The sequence below is a fragment of the Caenorhabditis remanei genome, chromosome I (genome assembly GCF_010183535.1).
Source record: "Caenorhabditis remanei strain PX506 chromosome I, whole genome shotgun sequence".
Lineage (NCBI taxonomy): Eukaryota > Metazoa > Nematoda > Chromadorea > Rhabditida > Rhabditidae > Caenorhabditis > Caenorhabditis remanei.
In genome coordinates, this window is record NC_071328.1 from 1,666,414 (window position 1) to 1,687,306 (window position 20,893).

The following is a 20,893-nucleotide window of genomic DNA, read 5'->3' on the forward strand; positions in this document are numbered from 1 at the left end:
CTATTTCCTTATCAATTCTCTAATTTCCGTCTTTCTTCATCTTCCTCTTCTTCCCTTCTGACCAGCACCCCTCACGTCTTCACTCGTCTCGAAATGGTATTACTATTTTCAGTGAAAGAAGCCACGGAACACAATGCAATTATGACTTTTCTCTCCTATTTTATAATCCATCATCAAATTCTATTACTCCTGATGTTTCCCGTCGGAATACACGGCGAGTACAGTATGCGTTCGGAGCAGGAGATACTGAATACATTGCTCAAAAACTATGATATGCGGGTGAGGCCCCCGCCGGCGAATTCGTCGACGGAGGGCGCGGTGAATGTGCGGGTGAATATTATGATTCGAATGCTTTCAAAAATTGATGTCGTTAATATGGTGAGTGTGGTTCCTGTGGTCTAAATTCAATTATTTTTATACCATTGTGATCGTTACAAAATGCAAAAAATAATAGCACTCGGCGGGAATCGAACCCCGGATGCTGTTCTGGTGGCCAGACTGCTTACCAGGTACACCACGGATGCGCGCCGGCGGCGCGGAAACGGAGGTGGTCATGAAGGTGGCGGCGGCACGCGGAGAGGGGGAAGTCGGCACCCTTATCACAACCCTCACCGCCGCGCCGCCTCCTCGCTCATTTGGTGTACCTGGGAAGAGGTCTGGCCGCTAGAATAGCATCCGGGGTTCGATTCCCACCAAGTGCTATAATTTTTTGCTTTTTGTAACGAGCACAATGGTATAGAAATCTTTGAATTTGGGCTAAAACTGGCCGAGTTTCATACTTTAAAACTTGAAAATTTTAATATTTTCTATGTATTTTGCAGGAATACTCAATTCAATTAACATTCCGTGAACAATGGATAGATCCTCGTCTAGCTTACGAACACCTAGGGTTCTACAATCCACCCGCCTACCTTACAGTACCTCATGTCAAAAAGAGTCTGTGGATTCCAGACACGTTCTTTCCAGTGAGTCTCACTATATAAAAATTTGTCTAAAATTTCAAAATTTTAGACAGAAAAAGCGGCTCACCGTCATCTGATAGATATGGAGAACATGTTTCTAAGGATATATTTGAATGGGACGGTAAGATCGTTATCAGTAGAGCGTACTTTCACACATTTCCACTTTTTAGGTACTGTACAGTTCCCGTATCAGCTTAACCAGTTCCTGTCCGATGCGTCTCCAGCTATACCCTCTAGACTATCAATCGTGTAATTTCGATCTGGTCAGTTACGCGCATACTATGAATGATATCATGTATGAATGGGACCCCGATAAGCCGGTACAACTGAAACCTGGTGTCGGCCTGGATTTACCCAATTTCGTTTTGCAAAATATCACAACTAACGCGGATTGTACGAGTCATACTAATACAGGTGAGTTGGGAGAACATTACTTTTAAAAATTTTGAAGATGTATTTTGACCGAGATTTACAGAAAATGTAATTATTCACCGGGTTCAAAATTACATTCATTATGTAGATCAAAAATCGCTCTACATTTTTGTAGTTGACAACTTTTTGATAGCTATTCACGCTTTTGAGATATGCACCTTTAAAGATTGGGAGGCGAGAGAGTGTGCAAAAAGAGGAGGGTGTCTCGCTTCTCTGCGTCTCCTCCCTTCTCGTCGCGCGCCCTTTGAAAGTTGGTTATCTTTAAAGGCGCATATCTCAAAAGCGAGTAGAGATATCAAAAAACTTTCAACTACAAAAATATAAACCGGTTTTTGATCTACATAATGCATATAGTTTTGAGATTGTGGTACTACAAATTAGTCCGCAGCACGCTTTTGAAATTAACTAATTTTTTTTCACAAAAACTGCTTTTTTAGCTTGTATGACTTATTTTTGGAAGTAAAAACAAAAAATTAGAGATGGGAGGACTCCAGTTAAGCTTCTGTGGGAATCTACAAGCGAATAGCTGCGAAAAATAAAGTTTGCACGCTTTCTATAAAGAATTAATCATCAAGTTGACATCATTAGAAATGTTGAGATGTAAAGACCAAAAAACCGAGTTTGAAGAAGTTTTAAAAATCACTAACTTTGAAAGCGTGTCACAAGTTGAGGTTTAATTTCTGTTACCAAATTTTTATACCATTTTATAGAAAAAGTCTCGCTCTTCATTTTTGTAATTGACAATTTTTTTATAGCTATTCACGCTTTTGAGATACGAAGCGTCAAAGCTCGCGTACTGTTAGAAGACGAGAGAGCATGCGAAAAGAGGAGGACGTCTCGCTTCTCTGCGTCTCCTCCTCTCTCTCAGCGCTCGCTATAGAAATAGGCTATCTTTAAAGTCGCATATCTCAAAACCGTGAAGAGCTATCAAAAAGTTGTCAACTACAAAAATAAAGATCAAGGTGTGATCTACAATTTGGTATAATATTTGAAAATATTGAACAAGGTTTAACAGAGTTACAAGTTTTCGAAATCGGTCAATTTTTTGTCATTTTTTGGTCATGTTCCACCTAAACCCAACTTTCAGGATCCTACGGTTGCCTCCGGATGAATCTTCTTCTCAAACGTCAATTCAGTTACTATCTCGTCCAACTCTACGCGCCAACCACCATGATCGTGATAGTCTCCTGGGTGTCCTTCTGGATTGATCTACATTCAACTGCAGGGCGTGTGGCTTTAGGAGTTACCACCCTACTCACTATGACTACTATGGTAGGTCACAAAATTTTGCGTTGGAGCGAATTTGCATTTTTATTTCCTTACAGCAATCCGCAATAAACGCAAAACTACCACCAGTGTCCTACGTGAAAGTTGTCGATGTTTGGTTGGGAGGTACACAAGAGTCTTAAAACTACAGTAACCCCCCTACCGTACTTTTTCAGCGTGCCAAGCATTTGTGTTCGGTGCCCTTCTAGAATACGCATTTGTCAGCTATCAGGATAGTGCCCGACAGAATGATCGATCAAGGGAGAAAGCGGCGAGGAAAGCGCAAAAACGGAGGGAAAAATTGGAAATGGTGGATGCCGAAGTCTATCAGCCACCGTGTACCTGTCATACGGTAAGAATTGGAAATGCAAAAAAAACACGAAAGACTATTGCCAATACCTTAACCAAACTTTCGCCGGGTGGTACAAAATTTAAAAATTCAATTTTTTTTTAAATTTTTTGAGTTTTTTTGACTAATTTTTCCCACCTTTCTCAAGACCCGGCTCGGCATGATCTGAGAAAACCTGAAGGCCCGGACCCAGAGAAAATTTTTAAGGCCCGAAGGCCTGGCTTCAAAAAAGTGCCTTTTTTTTTAAATTTGAATTTTTTTCAATTTTTCATCAAAAATGTGAACATTTCGGATGATTTTTCAGAATTTCTTCTAATTCTGAACCATAGACGAAAATTTTACTGAAAATGTTTTTCAAAATTCAAAAATTTCAAAAATTTTGAATTTTGACGCCAAACCGCCAAACCTTACAGTACAAACTTTCAAAATTCGCATTTTTTGAGAATTTTTCAGTTTTTTAAAACAGTTTTTTGAAAAAGTATTTTGTTCAACAATGCTCCTTAAAACATGAGCACTTTCAGTGAAATATTTGTAAAATTCCGAAAAAAAAAATTTGGTCTTTTTTTTGCTAAAAAACTCATTTTTTCGACAATGTATCGAAATTTGACCAGGAACTAAATGATTCCTTAAAATATGGTCACTTTTAATAAAATTTATTTTAAAAATTGCAAAAAAAAAATTTTCGCGAAAAAGTCAAATTTTTGACTATGATTCATAAATGCTTATATTTTTGATGAAAATTTGAAAAAATGATATTCCTCGGTCCGAATTTTGACCAAGTTGCACTTTTTTCAAAACGTGGATTCAAAGTTCCGATGGAGCGCGTTTCTATCAAAGTCAAAATTTTCAATTCGTGTTTTTTTTGCAGTTTGAAGCCCGTGAAACATTCCGTGATAAAGTCCGCCGCTACTTCACCAAACCCGACTACCTACCGGCGAAAATCGATTTCTACGCTCGATTCGTCGTGCCACTTGCCTTCGTCGCATTCAACATCATCTACTGGGTCTCATGCCTTATTATGTCTGCCAACGCTTCCACTCCAGAGTCTCTTGTTTAGCAATTTCTACCTTTTACCCCCGGATTTGTCAAAACTCAAAATTCCCTTTCTTTTTCTCAATTTCTATGTGTAAATATCATATGATCTACCGGTATATCTAATTGCAGCAAAAAATAAACATTTTATCATTGGGGCGCGTTTACTCACTTGCAAACAGTCGAAATACAGTCTCGACACCACCAAAGTTCGACGATATGCTCGTTTGATGAGGAGGACGGTTTGGAGATGGAGATATCGATTTGTTTTCCACACTCATCGCAGTCTACCAGCATTTTTGCATATCTGGAAAAAATTTAAAAATTTTGAAAAAAAATGTTTGCAGAAAAAACGAAGTAGTGTATGTTGCGATGTGTAAATATATAAATACAAATAAAAGAGGGGGTAGGTCAAACAATTTTCCAAAAAAGCAAATTTCACAAAATTTTTCAAGTGTAAATCGATCAATTTTAGGTCAAATTCAATATTAGACCTATCACGATACTCCTTACAAAAAGCAAAAAATAATAGCACTCAGTGGGATTCGAACCCCCGATGCCAGATTACTGGCCAGACTCCTTACCGGGTAGACCACGGGTGCCGACCGGCGACGCGGAACCGAAGGTGGTGATAAAGGTGGCGACAGCAAAGAGGAACGCGGCGTCCACCACCTTTATCACCTTCCATTGTTCCGCGCCGCCGGCCGACACTCATGGTATACCTGGGAAGGAGTCTGGCCAGTAAATATTCATCCGGGGTTCGATTCCCACCTGGTCCTATTCTTTTTTGCTTTTTGTAAAGAGTATGGTGGTGGGTCTAATATTGAATTTGAGCAGAAATTGAACGATTTCCACTTGAAAAATTTTGTGAAATTGGACATTTTAGGAAAATTTGTATGATGGTAGGTCAATTTTCAGGTTTAGACGTCTGTAAATGCCTAAACTCTTTCCAGTTTTTATTTTTTGGTGACGAAAAAGAATCGAGTGACTAAATAGTTTTTATGGGTTTTCATGTTTACCTATGACCGGGTTTCGAAATTCGGGTGATAAGATTAAGTCATTAGAGTAAACATGTTAAATTTCGAAATCGGAACATAAGGGCTTTTTTCCGTCAAAAACGCAAGACAAAAAACATACGAAAAATATATAGAAAGTATAATAAAAATGGAACCGCTTTCTTCTCTTTGTTTCTTTTTTTGTTAACAAAAAATCACAAACATAAAAAGTGAGAAGAAACAACAACTTTTCGGAAACGAAAAAAACTGGTTGTCCAAAAATATAAATGGTGACCAAACGCATTATTCAAATGAATTGAATCGTTAAATTTTCGTGTGTAGAAAATGGAAATAAAACAGAGAAAAATGCGGAAAAATGGAGATAAAATGGGCGTTGTTGTGTAATCTAATTAAAATACCATGTTTCCGATTCTGATAAGAGTTTTTGGAGGTTAAAACCTCCCTGAACAAAAAATCGACAAAATGAAATTTTTCAAATGCAAATCGGCTAATTTCAGCTCAAATTCAAAAAATTCACCCACCACCATACTTGTTACAAAAAGCAAAAAATAATAGGACCAGGTGGGAATCGAACCCCCGGACGCTATTCTGGCGGCCCGACTCCTTACCGGGTACACCACGAGAGGCGGCGGTGGCGATAGCAAGTAGAAGCGGCGGCGCCCGCCACCCTTATCACCTCCCTCTGTTCCGCGCCGCCAGCCCGCACTTGTGGTGTACCCGGTAAGGAGTCTGGCCAGTAATCTGGCATCCGGGGTTCGATTCCCACATAGTGTTATTATTTTTTGCTCTTTGTAAGGAGTAAGGTGACGGGTTAATAATTATTTTTAAGTGTCTGTAAAGTAATTTTTGGGTAATCGAAATTTTCAAAAAACTTTTTAAAAAATTAAATTTTTAAACTTTTTAAACCGGAATTGTAGAGAATTTTATGGCGGTCATTTTGAGTTATAAATCACAAAAATTGTGCCAAAAGTAAGAAAGTTATGTGGAATATAATTTTTCACGTAAAATTTTTGAATAATTGAAAATAAGGTTCAAGTTTTTACAATTTAAAGGCGCACAACATACTCAACAAAAAATAGGGAATTCAATAGACTTCAATGGAATTCAAACCAATTTTCCAAGGGGCCCACTCTTTTTTTTTTCGGCTCAAAATTGAATAAGAAACATGGCTAAGAGAGGGGGAACAAAAAATATAAATAAAATATCGGAAATTCGAGAAAAAGAAAAAATAGAGGTGGTATGAATTGTAAAAAATGTGTCTTATACCCAAACCGTATACAATAGGTCAAATTAACGAGAAACGATCCGAGAATAAGATAACCGATTAACAACGCATAATTACACACGGCATGTTCTTCAATTATGTCGGTGTAGTTTGTAGTCTAGGCGAATTTCAGCAAAGCGCGGTTTTTAAGGCAATATAAGAGCTTTAAAGGTCCAGGTGGAAATTTTTTTTTGAAAAACAAAAAAATTTTAATTTAGCAAGACATTAGTATAAATATCTATTAAGTGTGTATGCATACACATTACACTAATTTCTCACTGGATTGATGAGTTGGAGACGGGAGAGGGGGGAGGGATTGAGTTTCAGATGAATGATGAGGTGGAAAGAGAAGATATTAGATTATATAATCAGTGAGGTGCAATATGGATAATTAGAGACAATTAATGTTAAAATTATATGTTAAAAGCGTTTAGACAGAAAGACAAAGAAAACGAGTTTAGAATGGCAGACAGATTAAAAAAATTGTCTGCGTTTTTCTTTTTGCAGATGCAAAACGAAAAACTGGGGGCGGCTAAACTTGAAAGGAAAGCTAAACTAAACTATTAAAAGAATGTGATAGCTATAGCAAATGCGCTCCATTGCAAAATGAAAAAATTCACGGCGCTACATTAAAACTTCACCGATTACATTGACATTAAGAGGCGATACTTCCGATGTGCAAATCTTTTCCGAGAATATATTATAATTTGCAACAACGTATAGATTTAGATTAGGGAAGGAGAGAGACACCGGAAAATTACAAATCCTACAAATCGGCTAATTTCAGCTCAAATTCCAAAAATTCACCCACCACCATACTTGTTACAAAAAGCAAAAAAGAATAGGACCAGGTGGGAATCGAACCCCGGATGCCAGATTACTGGCCAGACTCCTTACCAGGTACACCACGGGTGGCGGCCGGCGGCACCAAACTGAAGATGGTGATAAAGGTGGCACACTCCTTAGGTCGGCGGCTTCATCACCACCAACGCCACCGCGCCGCCGGTCGACACCTGTGGCGCAACTGGTAAGGAGTCTGGCCAGAAATCTGGCATCGGGGGTTCGATTCCCATTGAGTGCTATTATTTTTTGCATTTTGTAAGGAGTATAATGGTGGGTCAAACTTTGAATTTAAGTTTAAAATAGCAAAGTTACAGGTGAAAAATTTTTTAGTGCGAAGATAAAAAGTACTTTATAGTTTCTATGTATGAGAATGAGTGTAGTAGTCGTAGTAGTAGTAGTGTTGTGAGGGAAAAGAAGATAAGTTAGCCACTGGGTGACCCCTCGAGACGACATGAAAAGAGGAAGGAAGAGGGGGGAGGGGAGGGGAACGGAGGAATGAGAGATATGGAGACTCAGAGACGGGAGATTTCACTTTGCGGTCAACACTCGAAATATATGCCCTCTTCTTCTTCTTTTCTTCATCCCCACCCTCCATCCGCCTTCATGTGCCGCCTGTCTCTCTCTTATCCATCATGTTCCGTTTTCAAGAGAGTTGGTTGATTAATTAGATGAACACAGATAGCTGTGGAGAGACTAGAGGAACTTTTTGATCTACTGCGGTGGCGATTTTTTCAAAAAACTTCTAAAAACCCTATTCTTAACGCAAAACGAAAAAAAAATTTCGTCTAAAACCTCAAAATTTGAACATTAGCCACAATGTCGAGTTTTGTTCATATTGTTTCAATTTGCAATTTTCTGGTAGATCAAATCTAGATCTTCATTTTTGTAGTTGACAACTTTTTGATAGCTCCGCCCACTTTTGAGATATGCGCCTTTAAAAATTGCAACCAAAAAAACTTAAGGCACCTAAAAACCGCTGTACCTCAAAATCCTGTAAAGTTATCAAAAACTGGCATTTACAATATTGTAGACCTACTTTTGATCTACCTAGCCATAATCACGGATATTCGCAAAAAATCGTTTGAGGTTTGCAAGAATTTTTAAAAATTTCGAAAAAAAAATTTTTCAAAGATTTCCAATTTCAACGGCTCATAACTCAAAAACCTGTAGCTTTATTTTGAAACCGTCTACATCGAAATAATGGAGATCTTTTTGATCTACTTAAGCAATTACATTTCTAAGGCTACTCTAACGCTATTTCGGCCGAAATTAGATTTAAAAAAAATTATTTCACTCCAAATTTTTTTCTCAAAATTGTCACAATTCAAGTCACAAGTCAACCCGCTAATGCATATACATTCATATAAAAGCTAGAAAAACGTTGTTTTTATAAACAAACTTGCATCAAAATCTGTGTAAGCACAGGGAGGGGCACAGAATGTTTTGTCCCCCATGTCATCATTTTAAAAGGGAAAAAGAGAGAGAGTTGGGGGGTCTCAATTGAATGAGCTGACGGAAAATGGGAAAACGAGAAGAGATTTAGAGAGAAAAGAGAGCTCTGGAGGGAAATGTACTCGTAAATGGGAGGCAAAGCAATGAATATATAAATGAGAAGCATAAAAGTGGTGGTGGTTAAGTAGGTCATAAAAGGTATTGCTATTATTTTCATGAGCCTCTTATTACCCACTTTGGAAAGACTTTAAGAAGCTTTGCTTTTTTCTCAAATTTACCATTTTCAAAAAAAATTTCACCTGTAAATCGGCTAATTTCAGCTAAAATTCCAAAAATTCACCTATCACCATACTCGTTACAAAAAGCAAAAAATAAAAGTACTCGGTGGGAATCGAACCTCGGATGCATTTTTGCTGGGCAGACTCCTTCCCAGGTACACCACAGGTGCCGACCGGCGGCGCGAAGCCTAAGGTGGCGACAGCAAGGGAAAACGTGGCGCCCACCACCTTTATCACCTTCCTCTGTGCCGCGCCGCCGGCGCGCACTCGTGGTGTACCCGGTAAGGAGTCTGGCCAGTAAAAATGTATCCGAGGTTCGATTCCTACCGAGTGCTATAATTTTTTACTTTTTGTAAGGAGTACCGTGATAGGTCTAATAATGAATTTAAGCAAAAATTGAGCGATTTACAGTTGAAAAATTTTGAAAAATTGGTATTTTTCCGCTATTTTTACTATGAACATAGCAGAAAGGTTCAGAAAACAGAGCGGTGCGTCTAATGCGCATCTTGTCACTCAAGAAGATTAAACTTGTCACCCAAACTAAAGACGGAAAAGTGCGTTCTTAGAAACCGACCTTGAAAAAGAAATCGAAAAATTTTATGATCTACGAATCGACAAACATAAACATGTTGGAAGAAGTTGAACACATGTGGTGAAAAAAAGAGGGGAAAAAAAAGAAACGGAGCCACCTGTTTGTGATCTTTTTCTTCTTTTCTTTTCTTTTTTCTCCCGTCAAACAATTTTTGTCAATTAATCTGTTAAGTAATCAATCAATCTCTAGCAAAAAAAAATTTACGAAAAGAACACGGGGGGAGCACAAAAGAAAACGTAGGGGGGATACTTGACAAGTTGTTGCTCACCGAATGAGCAAAACGAAGAAGAAAAGGAGATAAAACAATAGGAAAAAGAGAACTCATTTTGTGTACTCTCTTCTCTTTTACATTCTCTTTTACAAGCTCATATTTCTGCCATTTTTTCTTTTTTTTCTTTTTTATTTGAGAGATGACACCGAGGAGGCATTGATACTGTAGGTGGTAGAATCGGAACTGATCTTTAGGATTCTCGGTCTGCTTAAGTAATCTGGGTCTGCTTCGTGTAAAACAGAAGAAAAAATTATCTATGTAGCTTTAAAGATACACTGACAAAGTTACAATTTTTCAACAAAAAAATGTTTCAGCTCCCCTTTTTTTCCGAAAATCAACCAATGTCTGTAAAATTTTACATTTTTCCGGTAGGTCAAACCCTGCTCTACACTTTCGCAGTTGACAACTTTATCCAAAAATGTGATTCTTCGCAGTTACAATGTCAAACGACCATCTCGACCGACTATAACTTTATACACTTCTAACTTTTGAAAGAGAATTCCTACAAAAAAGTTGTCAACTACAAAAATGAAGCCAGAGTTTTGATCTACCGGAAACATACAAATTTAGGAGGCCTGGAACAAAATGTGACACCAAAGGGACAACCGAAAATCGAACATTTTCCAGTTTGACTACAATGACAACTTTGTCAGTGTAACTTTGAAGAAACCAAAATAATTAAACATTAAAGTTTTTCGTAAGAATGGACTCAGAATTTGAGGAAAAAGGAAAAATCTCTTGGATCCAGATCCGAAAATTGAAAAACGAGAATTTAAAGTTAAAAATGATGCCCTCCTCCCCTAAAACTGCTTGGGACACTGTGAAACCCTGGTCAAAATAAGCGACGTCATTGTGAACTGATTTGCAAACCGAGTAATTCCCAGACACTCTTCCCTCCCCTTCTTCAGAGTAATCGGCTAGCGAGTCAAGTGTATTTGAGTGCGGATTTTCCTAGGGCGGTCTCTTGTTGACACTTCTTGTCTCCACTAGAGCATAACACAACAATTGGAGAAAGAAGAGGAAAACTTGAAATCAGATTATATCATTTCAATTGGAGGAGGTGTCAAGGAAACGGAAAATGACCAACTTTGAGACCTATATACCCTTGCATTTGGGTCAAAACTATATTTTTTAGATAGACCAAATTGAGAGCTTCATTTTTGTAGTTGACAACTTTCTTCTAGCTTTTCACGTTTTCGAGATATGCGCCTTTGAAGATTGGGAGGCGAGAGAGCGTGCGAAAAGAGGAGGGCGTCTAGCTTCACTGCGTCTCTCTGTCTGCGTTCTCTCGCCTCCCAAACTTTAAAGGCGCATATCTCAAAAGTGTGAAGAGCTTTCAAAAAATGGTCAACTACAAAAATATAGTCGTTGACTTGTTCTACACAACCATTTTAAATTTGAAGATTTTTAATCAAAATTCAAAACTGAAAAACAGCATGTAAAAAATGACCAATTTTTTATTTTTCACAAAACCCGATAAGAGAGGATAATAAGTGTTTAAATTTCTGATGAGATAAGTTTTTCGAAAACAAAAAAAAACAACACACAGTGTTCACCCAAATTCATAAATGTGTCACTATCTCATAGTCTGGTGCATAAATTAAAAAAAAATACTATAAAACTAACAGACCAGGTCTAAAACGCAGAGATCAAGGTAAACCAAACCATAAGAGATCAGCTGCCTCGGTCAGCGCTCCAAAAACTACACAAAACGGTCTAAAAACCAAAGAAATCTGCAAAAAAGGAGTGACTACGCACCTAAAGTGCCGTCGTCAAAGAACATACGCGCGCGCGGCTGTAGGTCAACGCGGCAACACAGTGACACATGAAGGTGAGTCTAGAAACACAAGAATGTGTTACGGTATTCCTGATTGACCCACAAAGAATATTTTTGTATGAACTACACACACAGCAAAAGTAGAACTTTCTAGGAATACTCTCTAGCAAGTTACAGGCCGGCGAATAATTAACTTTTTTTCAAAGTATTGTGATTTTTGACTGGTTTACTTTTACGGTTCTATTTTTGATCTTTATATTCCACACAAAATTTTCTCTGTTGGTCAATACCGATACATCCTCTCAAAGTTGATAATTTTCAACTGAAAGCAGCTAGATTATATAACTGAACTGACGTTGTCGTGTCTAGAAAATATGCCATTAAAATAGTTCATTCAGCAGTGCCATCTCAATCAAGATCAAGCTCCTTCAAAAATTAAGCACAGAGATCAAATTCATTTGAAAATAAAGAAATCAAGATGAAAATAAACAAGGAGTATCTAATTCAAGTGCGTCCGATCCGTTACACATGTTTTTCCGTTTCTATTAAAAATTGGACTCCGCCGTGTTTACACAATCTCTCTTCTTTTGATTTCCATCGGAAGGAAGATTGGCATTTATTAAAAAACTAAAATTGAAATTTCCATGGAGTGTAACTTACAGTACTGGTCAAAAGTATATGGACTCTGGCCGTTTTCAGTAGAAAATGACCAATGTTGGGAATGGGTTACGGTAATACTTATTGTCCCATCAAGTAAATATTTTAATGAATCGTACAGATCAAAAGTAGAGCTCCGTTTTTGTTGTTGACAACTTTTTTGTACTGGCACACTCTAGCAAGTTACAGTAATCTCTCCCTCAAATCGACCGAATTTAGTGCTAATTTTGAGCTGTCTCCTTAAAATGACCATAACTCTCCAGGGAGTGTCCGTACAAAAAAGTTATCAACTACAAAAATGGAGCTCAATTTTTGATCTGTATGATCCATTAAAAATCTACCTGATGGGACAATAAGTATTACCATGACACACTCTCAAAGTCGGATCTTTTCAACTGAAAAATGCCAAAATCCATATCCTTCTGACCGGTACTGTATATTTGGAAAGCAGGATTCTGAATCTGTTATTAAATTTTGGCGGTGATTTGAAACAACAGAAATATATCAATTTTAAGTTTAAAACCTTTAAATTTGTTTTCAGTATTTTCAAAGTTTTCCCCCTATGCTTCGAGACGATTCTTGAAGACAATTCCAGCTCAAACAAAAAAAAAGCTTTTATTTTTATAATAATTGTTTACTTTTTACAGGTTCTAGACGAATCCGACATTGATTGCATTTTTCCACATGAATTGATAAAAATCAAACGGTCAAAGTGCACATTCTTCTGTTCCATCGCTTGAAAGACTAAGGTGTCATATGTTATTTATTTCAGATTCTGATACTTCAGTTAATTCTAATAAATTTTTATTATTGACTGATATGCTGGCAATCGCTCCATTAAGCGTTCTAACTGACTCAAAATGAGCTTTGGTGGAAGAGTTTTCCCGTGTAGTCCTCTCGGACAAGATTTTTGGTCATTTCCTCGTTTTATTAATACTTCCAACATTCAAATCGAGAAAATAAAAAATGATTGAGGAAAATCTTGTCCCAGAGGACTACACGACCAATCGAACAAGTGATTTTAAGCATATGCGTCATTAATAAAAGTTTATTAGAATTTTCTGAATTATCGGAAGCTCAAATTAAAAATATGATTTCAGTCCTCCTTTAAGCCGTTCCATCGCCCTTCCTTTGGCTGTAACTTGTCTTATTAAGAAGCTAAGACCCTGAAAATTTGAGAAAACATTTTTGGGCACAAAGGAATATTTTAGCACAAAAATCATTATGGAAATATCGATTTCTTCAACTTTCCTGATAGATTTACGAAAATCGTAAAAACACTAAAAATGGACTTTTTCAGTTTCATTCATGATCGAGTCCAAATCTTTATTTTTGAGCCAGTTTTGTGTATGCACAGTTGTCCAATCTCTTTTTTTCGACGGATCATCAAATCACGGATTTTCAAAAAATGAAATTATCGGAATAGTACCAATTTGTTGAGAAATACATGAAAAATACGTTAGTGTCTAAAAAGCTCCTGAAAAAGCTCAGGAATTCTAGTCGTTAACGTGTAGCGAGCCGGGAAAAAGTGCAAAAAAACACTAAAATGGTCAAAAAGGCATTCCAAGCCGGCACCCGAATAGTTATCCGGCCCAGAATTGGTCACAAACATAAAACTCGCCAAGATCTACATTTTGATATATTTTTCAGCTTATAATATTGATTTTGAAGCGAGTTACCCGCCAGGTTTGATAATTTTCAATTTCGAATAAATTCAAAGTTACACTGACACTGATACACTGATCACTTTGTTCAGTAGAGTGCATCTGCAATTATCTTCAATAGTTCGAAATTTACTACTGTTTCCAAACTTTGTGTTGGTCATAATTCCAAGGGTTCCACTTCTGTAGTCAAAACCAATTGAATGGTTCTGCGAGCCGAGTTATGAGCTTTTTCACATTTTCCACATTCCTCGAATTGGGGTCCATTATCTCTGCTCGCAGAACCATTTAGTCGGTTTTGATTGCAGAAATGGACTCCGCGTGGTCGAAAGTGCCAATGACCAAATTTATTGAAATTTTGAAAGCCGCAAATTGTAGATGCGCTCCACTGTACAAAGTTGTCAGTGTAACTATACTACAATGACAATTTTGGCAGTGTAACTTTGAAGCAACATAAATAAATTTTCTTCCGTTTAGCGCATCTGTAAGTTTTTCATGTTCAAAATTTAGGCAGAAACCGAAGCCGTGACCATAATATCTCAAAACATGTCACTATCAAAAAGTTTTCAACCACCCTCCTCTCTACACTAAAAACTGTTTTCCTTCTTTTCCTCCCAACAAAAATCACTAAAAACCATGTGACACATCCGTCTCTCTCCGGTCATCCTTTCTTCATCGTCTCCCACTTTCCACCGATTGAAATCTGCAAGAAAAGAGAAAGGAATCGTCCGGTGAAGAAGAAGAAGGCCGAAGGCGGGAAAGATTCAGCGGAGATATTACACAACACAGACAATACTACAGTAACTGAGAAATAGTGTGCGTGGGGGATTCGGAAGAGAGAACGAGAGATGGAGAGAATCCGCCGCCTCCTTCCTATTCTCTCGATTCTTCATTCTTCCTTTTCATTCCAATCGAAGTAATGTTGGTGTCGCCGACGGCCACTGCAACCTCTATTGAACAGCAGACTATTCATGATCTCAGGTATAGCATATATAGTGGGAATTGGGACGTTTCAAAACTGTGATAAAACGGAAGAAAAATTATCTATGTTGCTTTAAAGATACACTGACAGAAATACACTGACAAAGTTGTCATTGTAGTTTAGCTACACTGACAACTTTGTTCAGTGGAGCGCATCTACAATTTGCAGCTTACAAAATTTCTATAAACTTGGTCATAGGTACTTTCAACTACGCGGAGTCCATTTCTGCAATCAAAACCGACAAAATGGTTCTGTAAGCCGAGTTATGAAACTCAAAGTCGGCTAATGTGAAAAATGTGAAAAAGCTCATAATTCGGCTCCCAGTACCATATAGCCGATTTTGACTACAGAAATGGAATTCTTGGACCTATGACCAAACTTATAGATAGTTTGAAACCACAAAATTTGGAAACAGTGGTAAATTTCGAACTTTTGCAGATAATTGCAGATGCGCATGAGAGAGGGTCATAGGTCCAAGGATTCCATTTCTGTAGTCAAAACCAGTTGAATGGTTCTGCAAGATGAGTTATGAGATTTTTCACATTTTCCACATTCCTCGAATTGGGGTCCATTATCTCGGCTCGCAGAACCATTTGGTCGGTTTTGATTGCAGAAATGGACTCCGCGTAGTTGAAAGTACCTATGACCAAATTTATAGAAATTTTGAAAAAAAAATTGCAGATGCGCTCTGCTGAAAGAAGTGGTCGGTGTAACTACAATGACAACTTTGTCAGTGTATTTTTGTCAGTGTATTTTTGTCAGTGTACATGTTTCTATTTTTACAAAACTTTTCGAAATTTCCCGTTTTCGTCTTGAACCCACTTTCCCTGCCCTCCAGATTCGTATCTTTTGATCCGTTTACGAAGAAAATCGATTGAAACGTATTCCAAGCTTTTTACTTTCCCCTAAACGTGATCAAAACACAACATCCATTGATAAGAATTGAGAGGATCTTTTTCTTAGAATGTGTACTATGTACCGTGCCAGAGAATTTCATAACACAATTTTCTTGTTATCTCGAATCTTTCTAGAGTCACATGAAAAAATGCGTTTTTCTTCGATAAACAAAGAGGAGAGATTCCAGATATGTGACCTTGTTTCTTAGATTATACGACATATACCGAGGGGATTCCCTCATTTATTCCGAATGAATGAGAATGGGGGAAATAATGACGTCATGCGGAAAAGAATAAAAGACGGGATGCGGGAAACGCAAAAATCTCGTTTCATAGGAATAGAATGCGTTAAACTTGAAAATAAACACATCCCCATGCTTGGCAAAAATTGCAAAAAATAATAGCGGGGATAAAGAATTGAACCTGGGATGCAAGATTACTGGTCAGACTCCTTACCGGGTACACCATGAGTGAGGGGAGGCGGCGTGGAACCGAAGGTGGTGATAAACGGGGGTGGCGAAGGTGGCGAGAGAGTGACCCGTCACCTTTATCACCACCTTGAGTTCCGCGCCGCCGGTCGACACCTGTGGTGTACCTGGTAAGGAGTCTGCCCACTAATCTGGCATCCCGGGTTCGATTCCTTACGCCTTCAATTTATTTTTGCTTTTTGTAACGATCACCCTGATATATTTCTTTTGCCGCCTAGTGCCTTAATTTCCAAGTTTCAGATCAATCCTCCCACAAATCGACAATTTGAACGATGGATACGTGCTGCGTTGGCTTCGTGCAAAAGGCGGACGATTCGATGAGACAGCAGAGAGTCTGAGAAAACATGTGACGTTTCGAAACGCGTGGCATTTGGACACGATTCATCAGTGGACTCCGCCAGAGTGCCTCGAAAAATATTGTGGATATGGACTTCTCGGTGACACCGAGGGACGTCCGATTCTGATGTCACTTCTGGGAAATGTTGATGTCGAGGGATTGTTGAGATCTGTCGCCTCACTGGATTATATCAAATTCTCATTGGCCGCAATCGAGAAGGGAATGAAACTTTGTGAGCAGAAGGCGGCGGAGGTGAGTTGGTTAGATAGATCATGAATAGAGCTACAGTTTTGTAGTTGACAATTTTTCAATATCTAGAAGCACTTAAGAGATACAGTTTAGAAAAAAAGCTTTCTGTGGCAGACTTTAACAGTATGTCATGCCTTCAAAATTAAACGTTTTCAAATTTTTCTTGTTATAAATAGGTAGATCAAAAATAGGGCTACATTTTTGCAGTTGACAACTTTTTGATAGCTCGTCACGCTTTTGAGATATGCGCCTTTAAAGATTGGGGGCGAGAGAGCGTGCGGAAAGAGGAGGGCTTCTCGTTTCTCTGCGTCTCCTCCCCCTCCTCTCTCTCACGCCGCGCAAATCGGCTATCTTCAAAGGCGCATAACTCAGTTGGGTGAAGAGATAGAAAAAAGTTGTCAACTACAAAAATATAGTCCTTGACTTGGTCTACATGGCAAATACAAATTCAGAAAATTTTGTTCAAAACTAATAAAGTTTCAAGCTGTTAAAGTTAGCAAATTTTTCCAATAAATTTTTGAATTTTCAATTTCAATTAACCCATTTTCAGTCCGGCCGCCCATTTGAGCAAATGACATTGGTGTTCGACCTGGAAAACATCACATCCGCCCATTTCTCATGCAAACAATTCGCTTCGTCATTCACCACTCTCGTCAGCTTATTCCAGGATCATTATCCAATGGTCTTGAGGAAAATATTGATTATTCGGTAGGTCATATTTTATGGAGGAGAAGTATTGATTGATTTTTCAGAGCCCCCGAAATGGCACGAATCGCCTATGCATCGATTACCGCTATCCTTCAGGATCCAATCACTCGTCTTGTCGAAATGCCATCTGAGGTGAGTGATCTACAAAATAATTTTTTGATCTACATTTTCCTTCCTTTTCAGTCCGACTGGAAATGGTCTCTCGCTCAAATCGTGAATCTCGAAGGTTGGCCAATGTACTGGGGAGGTAACCTCGTGGAGAACGGTGATCCAAAATGTCCATCACGTATCAAGTATGGGGGCGGAGCCGTCGATGAGTCATATTTCGTGGATCCGAAGAAAGCGATGGCGGATTACGATCAGTTGACAACTGTTTATGCGGGGGATAAGCACTTGATTCAGATTAAAGTGAAACGACCAAGTCGGATTAGGTCAGTTTTGGTTTTTTTCCTTCAAATTTATAATATTCTTGTATATCAAGTTATGGGCTACATTTTTGTAGTTGACAATTTTTTGATAGCTCTTCACCCTGTCGAGATATGCGCCTTTAAAGATTGGGAGACGAGAGAGCATGTGAAAAGAGGAGTGCGTCTCGTTTCTCTGCGTCTCCTCCCCCTCTCTCCCTCTTCGACTTCCAGGCACCCATTTTCAAAAGTGCATATCTCGAAAGTGTGGAAAGATAGAAAAAAGTTGTCAACTGCAAAAATGAAGAACATGGCTTGATCTACATGAAAATTTTTGAATTTTAAATTTGGGAGTTTATTGAAGAAAGTTACAAGGTGTCAAAGTTTGGTGATTTTCACTCACTTCAAAAATTGCTATTATGACGATGTCAGGTATAGGCAAGTTTCGAAGGATTTAAAAAATTTTCTATTTTCCAAAAAATGGAAAATTAAAATAAAATTTTGAAAAACTCTCAGCTTTGAATCTTAGTAACTTTGCTAGTTTTTGTCCAAATTTTACATATTTACATTTTTCTGATAGATCAAGTCAAGGTCTCCATTTTTGCAATTGACAACTTTTTGATAGCTATTCATGGTGTTGAGATATGCGCCTTGAAAGACTAGGTGGCGAAAGAGTGCGCGAAAAGAGGAGGGCGTCTCGCTTCTCTGCGTCTCCTCCCCTCCCCATCTTCCAGGTGCCCATTTCCAAAGGCGCATATCTCAAAAGCGTGCAGAGCTATCAAAAAGTTGTTAACTACAAAAATATTGTCGTTGACTTGATCTACAAAAGCATCTAAAATTTTCCAATTTTCGATCAAAATCGGCTTCAAAAAATCGTGTCAAAAATTACCAATTTTTTAGATACCAAATGTTGGACAGAGCACAGTTATCAATAGAGCGCGTTTTCTGATCTTAAAAACTGACAATTTTTCAGCTGGACCTACATGACCGACGAGGACGACATCGGCTTCGAAATTCACTACGATAAAACTGGCGCCTGCGACAAATTGACTGAAATGGAGACTGTCTATCCATACATTCGTCTGGAATGCACCAATGTTCCAATCACCGGACATTTGGATGTGACCGACGTCGGAAATTGTGGGTTTTGGATTTTCGTTAAATTTCTTAAATTAAAACAATATTAACTTTCAAATTTTCAGACGTTCTGGAATTTGACAACTACTACTCGTGGTTCTCCGCCAAACAACTTCGCTACAACATCGAGATTGAGGATTTGTAAAAAAAAGTGGAATTTATTACCTAATAATTATTTTAACGACTGGTTTTAACATTTTGTTTAATTTTATTATATAAATAATGAGCATTTGGAAAGATTTTACTTTGAAAAACAATTTTTATCATTGGAGCGCAGTTGCATACGCCCTCGCGTTCACCGCCCCCTCTTTGCCCCTGGTGGCGTAGTGGGGCAAGGCGGCGGGCGGGAATCTCATGACGGGGGTTCGAATCCCACTTGAGCCAAAACTTTTTTGTTCTTTGCATTTCGCATTGGAGCACGTTTGCAATGCCGAATTTTGCAACATTTTCAAAAAAAATTTTTTTTGGAAAATTTGAAAAAAAAAACTTACGTGAACTTCCTGCTATGGTATGCTATGGAATTTTTCCAAGTTTCAGTTCCAAATTTCCAACAAAAATCGATAAAATCAGAAAACCAATACAATGAGAGCTTTGATCTACCTCGCCATTTTGCCGATTTTGGTTTTTAGTCAAAGTCAAAACCCTCCTCCAAGTACAATTACTTTAAAGGAGACGCAGTATCTCGGTGAGTTTTTAAGATAGTGCGATAGAGCGCATTTTCGTTTCAGCCCACAAGCACCAACCAACGATCGCACCGTGCAAATACGGTGTCCAACGAGCATTCGACCAACCCCATTTTCTCGTTACCGAAAAAGAGAAATCTGGAAGATTCGAAACAATAGGAAAATGTTGTGAGAAATGTGAAATGATTCGTACGGTTCTCCCCGGTACCAACACCTATGGAATTTTGTGTTGTCTTCCGGACACTCCTTATAAACATGGCTTAATTGCGACCACTTTCGAAAAGGCAAAGGGAAAGTGAGTTTTTCTCTGAAACTCCGCTATTTTTAACCCAAATTCAACGCTTTTTATATCAGAGTGCTTGTTACAAAAAGTAAAAAATAATAGCACTCAGTGGGAATTGAACCCCGGATGCTATTCTGGCGGTCAGACTCCTTACCAGGTACACCATGGGTGAAGGCCGGCGGCGCGAAACCGAAGGTGGTGATAAAGGTGACGCACCTCCATCTTGCCAGCTTTGTCGCCACCTTCATCAACACCTTCGAATCCGCGCCGCCGCCCCGCACCCGTGGTGTACCTGGTAAGGAGTCTGGCTGCCAATCTTGCGGCGCGGGTTCGATTCCTCATGCCTCCCAAATTTTTTTGCATTCTTATTTTAGCTTTAGGGCGTATTTACAGACCGTTTGAATTTAAAAAAAATCAATTTTTCCAGAAAAGCCCTCACAAAACTCGTCCATCCCCTCGCCATCGTATTCGATAGCATCGTGCCGGAAAGTCTGAGTCCCGCCAAATTCCGTCAACAACAAGGCGCGAAAAAACCGAGAACCGGCACGGGTGCCTATGGAGCCGCATTTCTCGGCGCCGCCGCTGCTCAACTTATAATTCTGGTTCTGACCGTCGTCTTCTGGCATCTGACGAAACAACGAATTCAGTTGGAGACCGTGGCCGACGCGGATTATACTATTGAGGAGGAGGTGAAGGTGTTCAATCCGTCGAAGAGTGCAATCATGTCGGATAACATGAATTCCGATTTGATGTCCATGTCGCAAGCGATGGCTTGACTCTTTTTTTTTCGATTTCTATGAATAAAATCAATAAAACCTAAATTTCAAAAAAGAAAAAAAAAGTTTGACACGGGAGAAAAATCGAACCCTTGACC

At 38.6% G+C, this 20,893-nt stretch overlaps 3 protein-coding genes across 3 annotated transcripts; all 3 read left to right on the forward strand.

Annotated features, from left to right (window-relative positions):
- Positions 1 to 225: 225 nt before the first annotated feature.
- Positions 226 to 4,066, forward strand: GCK72_000230 (uncharacterized protein; the record flags this gene model as incomplete). Its single annotated transcript, XM_053722350.1, has 8 exons — positions 226 to 378; positions 822 to 965; positions 1,012 to 1,083; positions 1,133 to 1,376; positions 2,482 to 2,666; positions 2,720 to 2,786; positions 2,837 to 3,012; positions 3,878 to 4,066. The coding sequence occupies 8 exons, from the start codon at positions 226 to 228 to the stop codon at positions 4,064 to 4,066; spliced, it is 1,230 nt and encodes a 409-aa protein (XP_053590995.1).
- A 10,705-nt stretch (positions 4,067 to 14,771) lies between these two features.
- On the forward strand, positions 14,772 to 19,198 carry GCK72_000231 (uncharacterized protein; the record flags this gene model as incomplete). The annotated part of the gene is made up of 7 exons (XM_003091699.2): positions 14,772 to 14,833; positions 16,459 to 16,807; positions 17,355 to 17,512; positions 17,557 to 17,644; positions 17,696 to 17,943; positions 18,890 to 19,056; positions 19,119 to 19,198. The coding sequence occupies 7 exons, from the start codon at positions 14,772 to 14,774 to the stop codon at positions 19,196 to 19,198; spliced, it is 1,152 nt and encodes a 383-aa protein (XP_003091747.2).
- Positions 19,199 to 19,635: 437 nt separating this feature from the next.
- On the forward strand, positions 19,636 to 20,795 carry GCK72_000232 (uncharacterized protein; the record flags this gene model as incomplete). Its single annotated transcript, XM_003091703.2, has 3 exons — positions 19,636 to 19,738; positions 19,782 to 20,031; positions 20,447 to 20,795. The coding sequence occupies 3 exons, from the start codon at positions 19,636 to 19,638 to the stop codon at positions 20,793 to 20,795; spliced, it is 702 nt and encodes a 233-aa protein (XP_003091751.2).
- Positions 20,796 to 20,893: the final 98 nt, after the last annotated feature.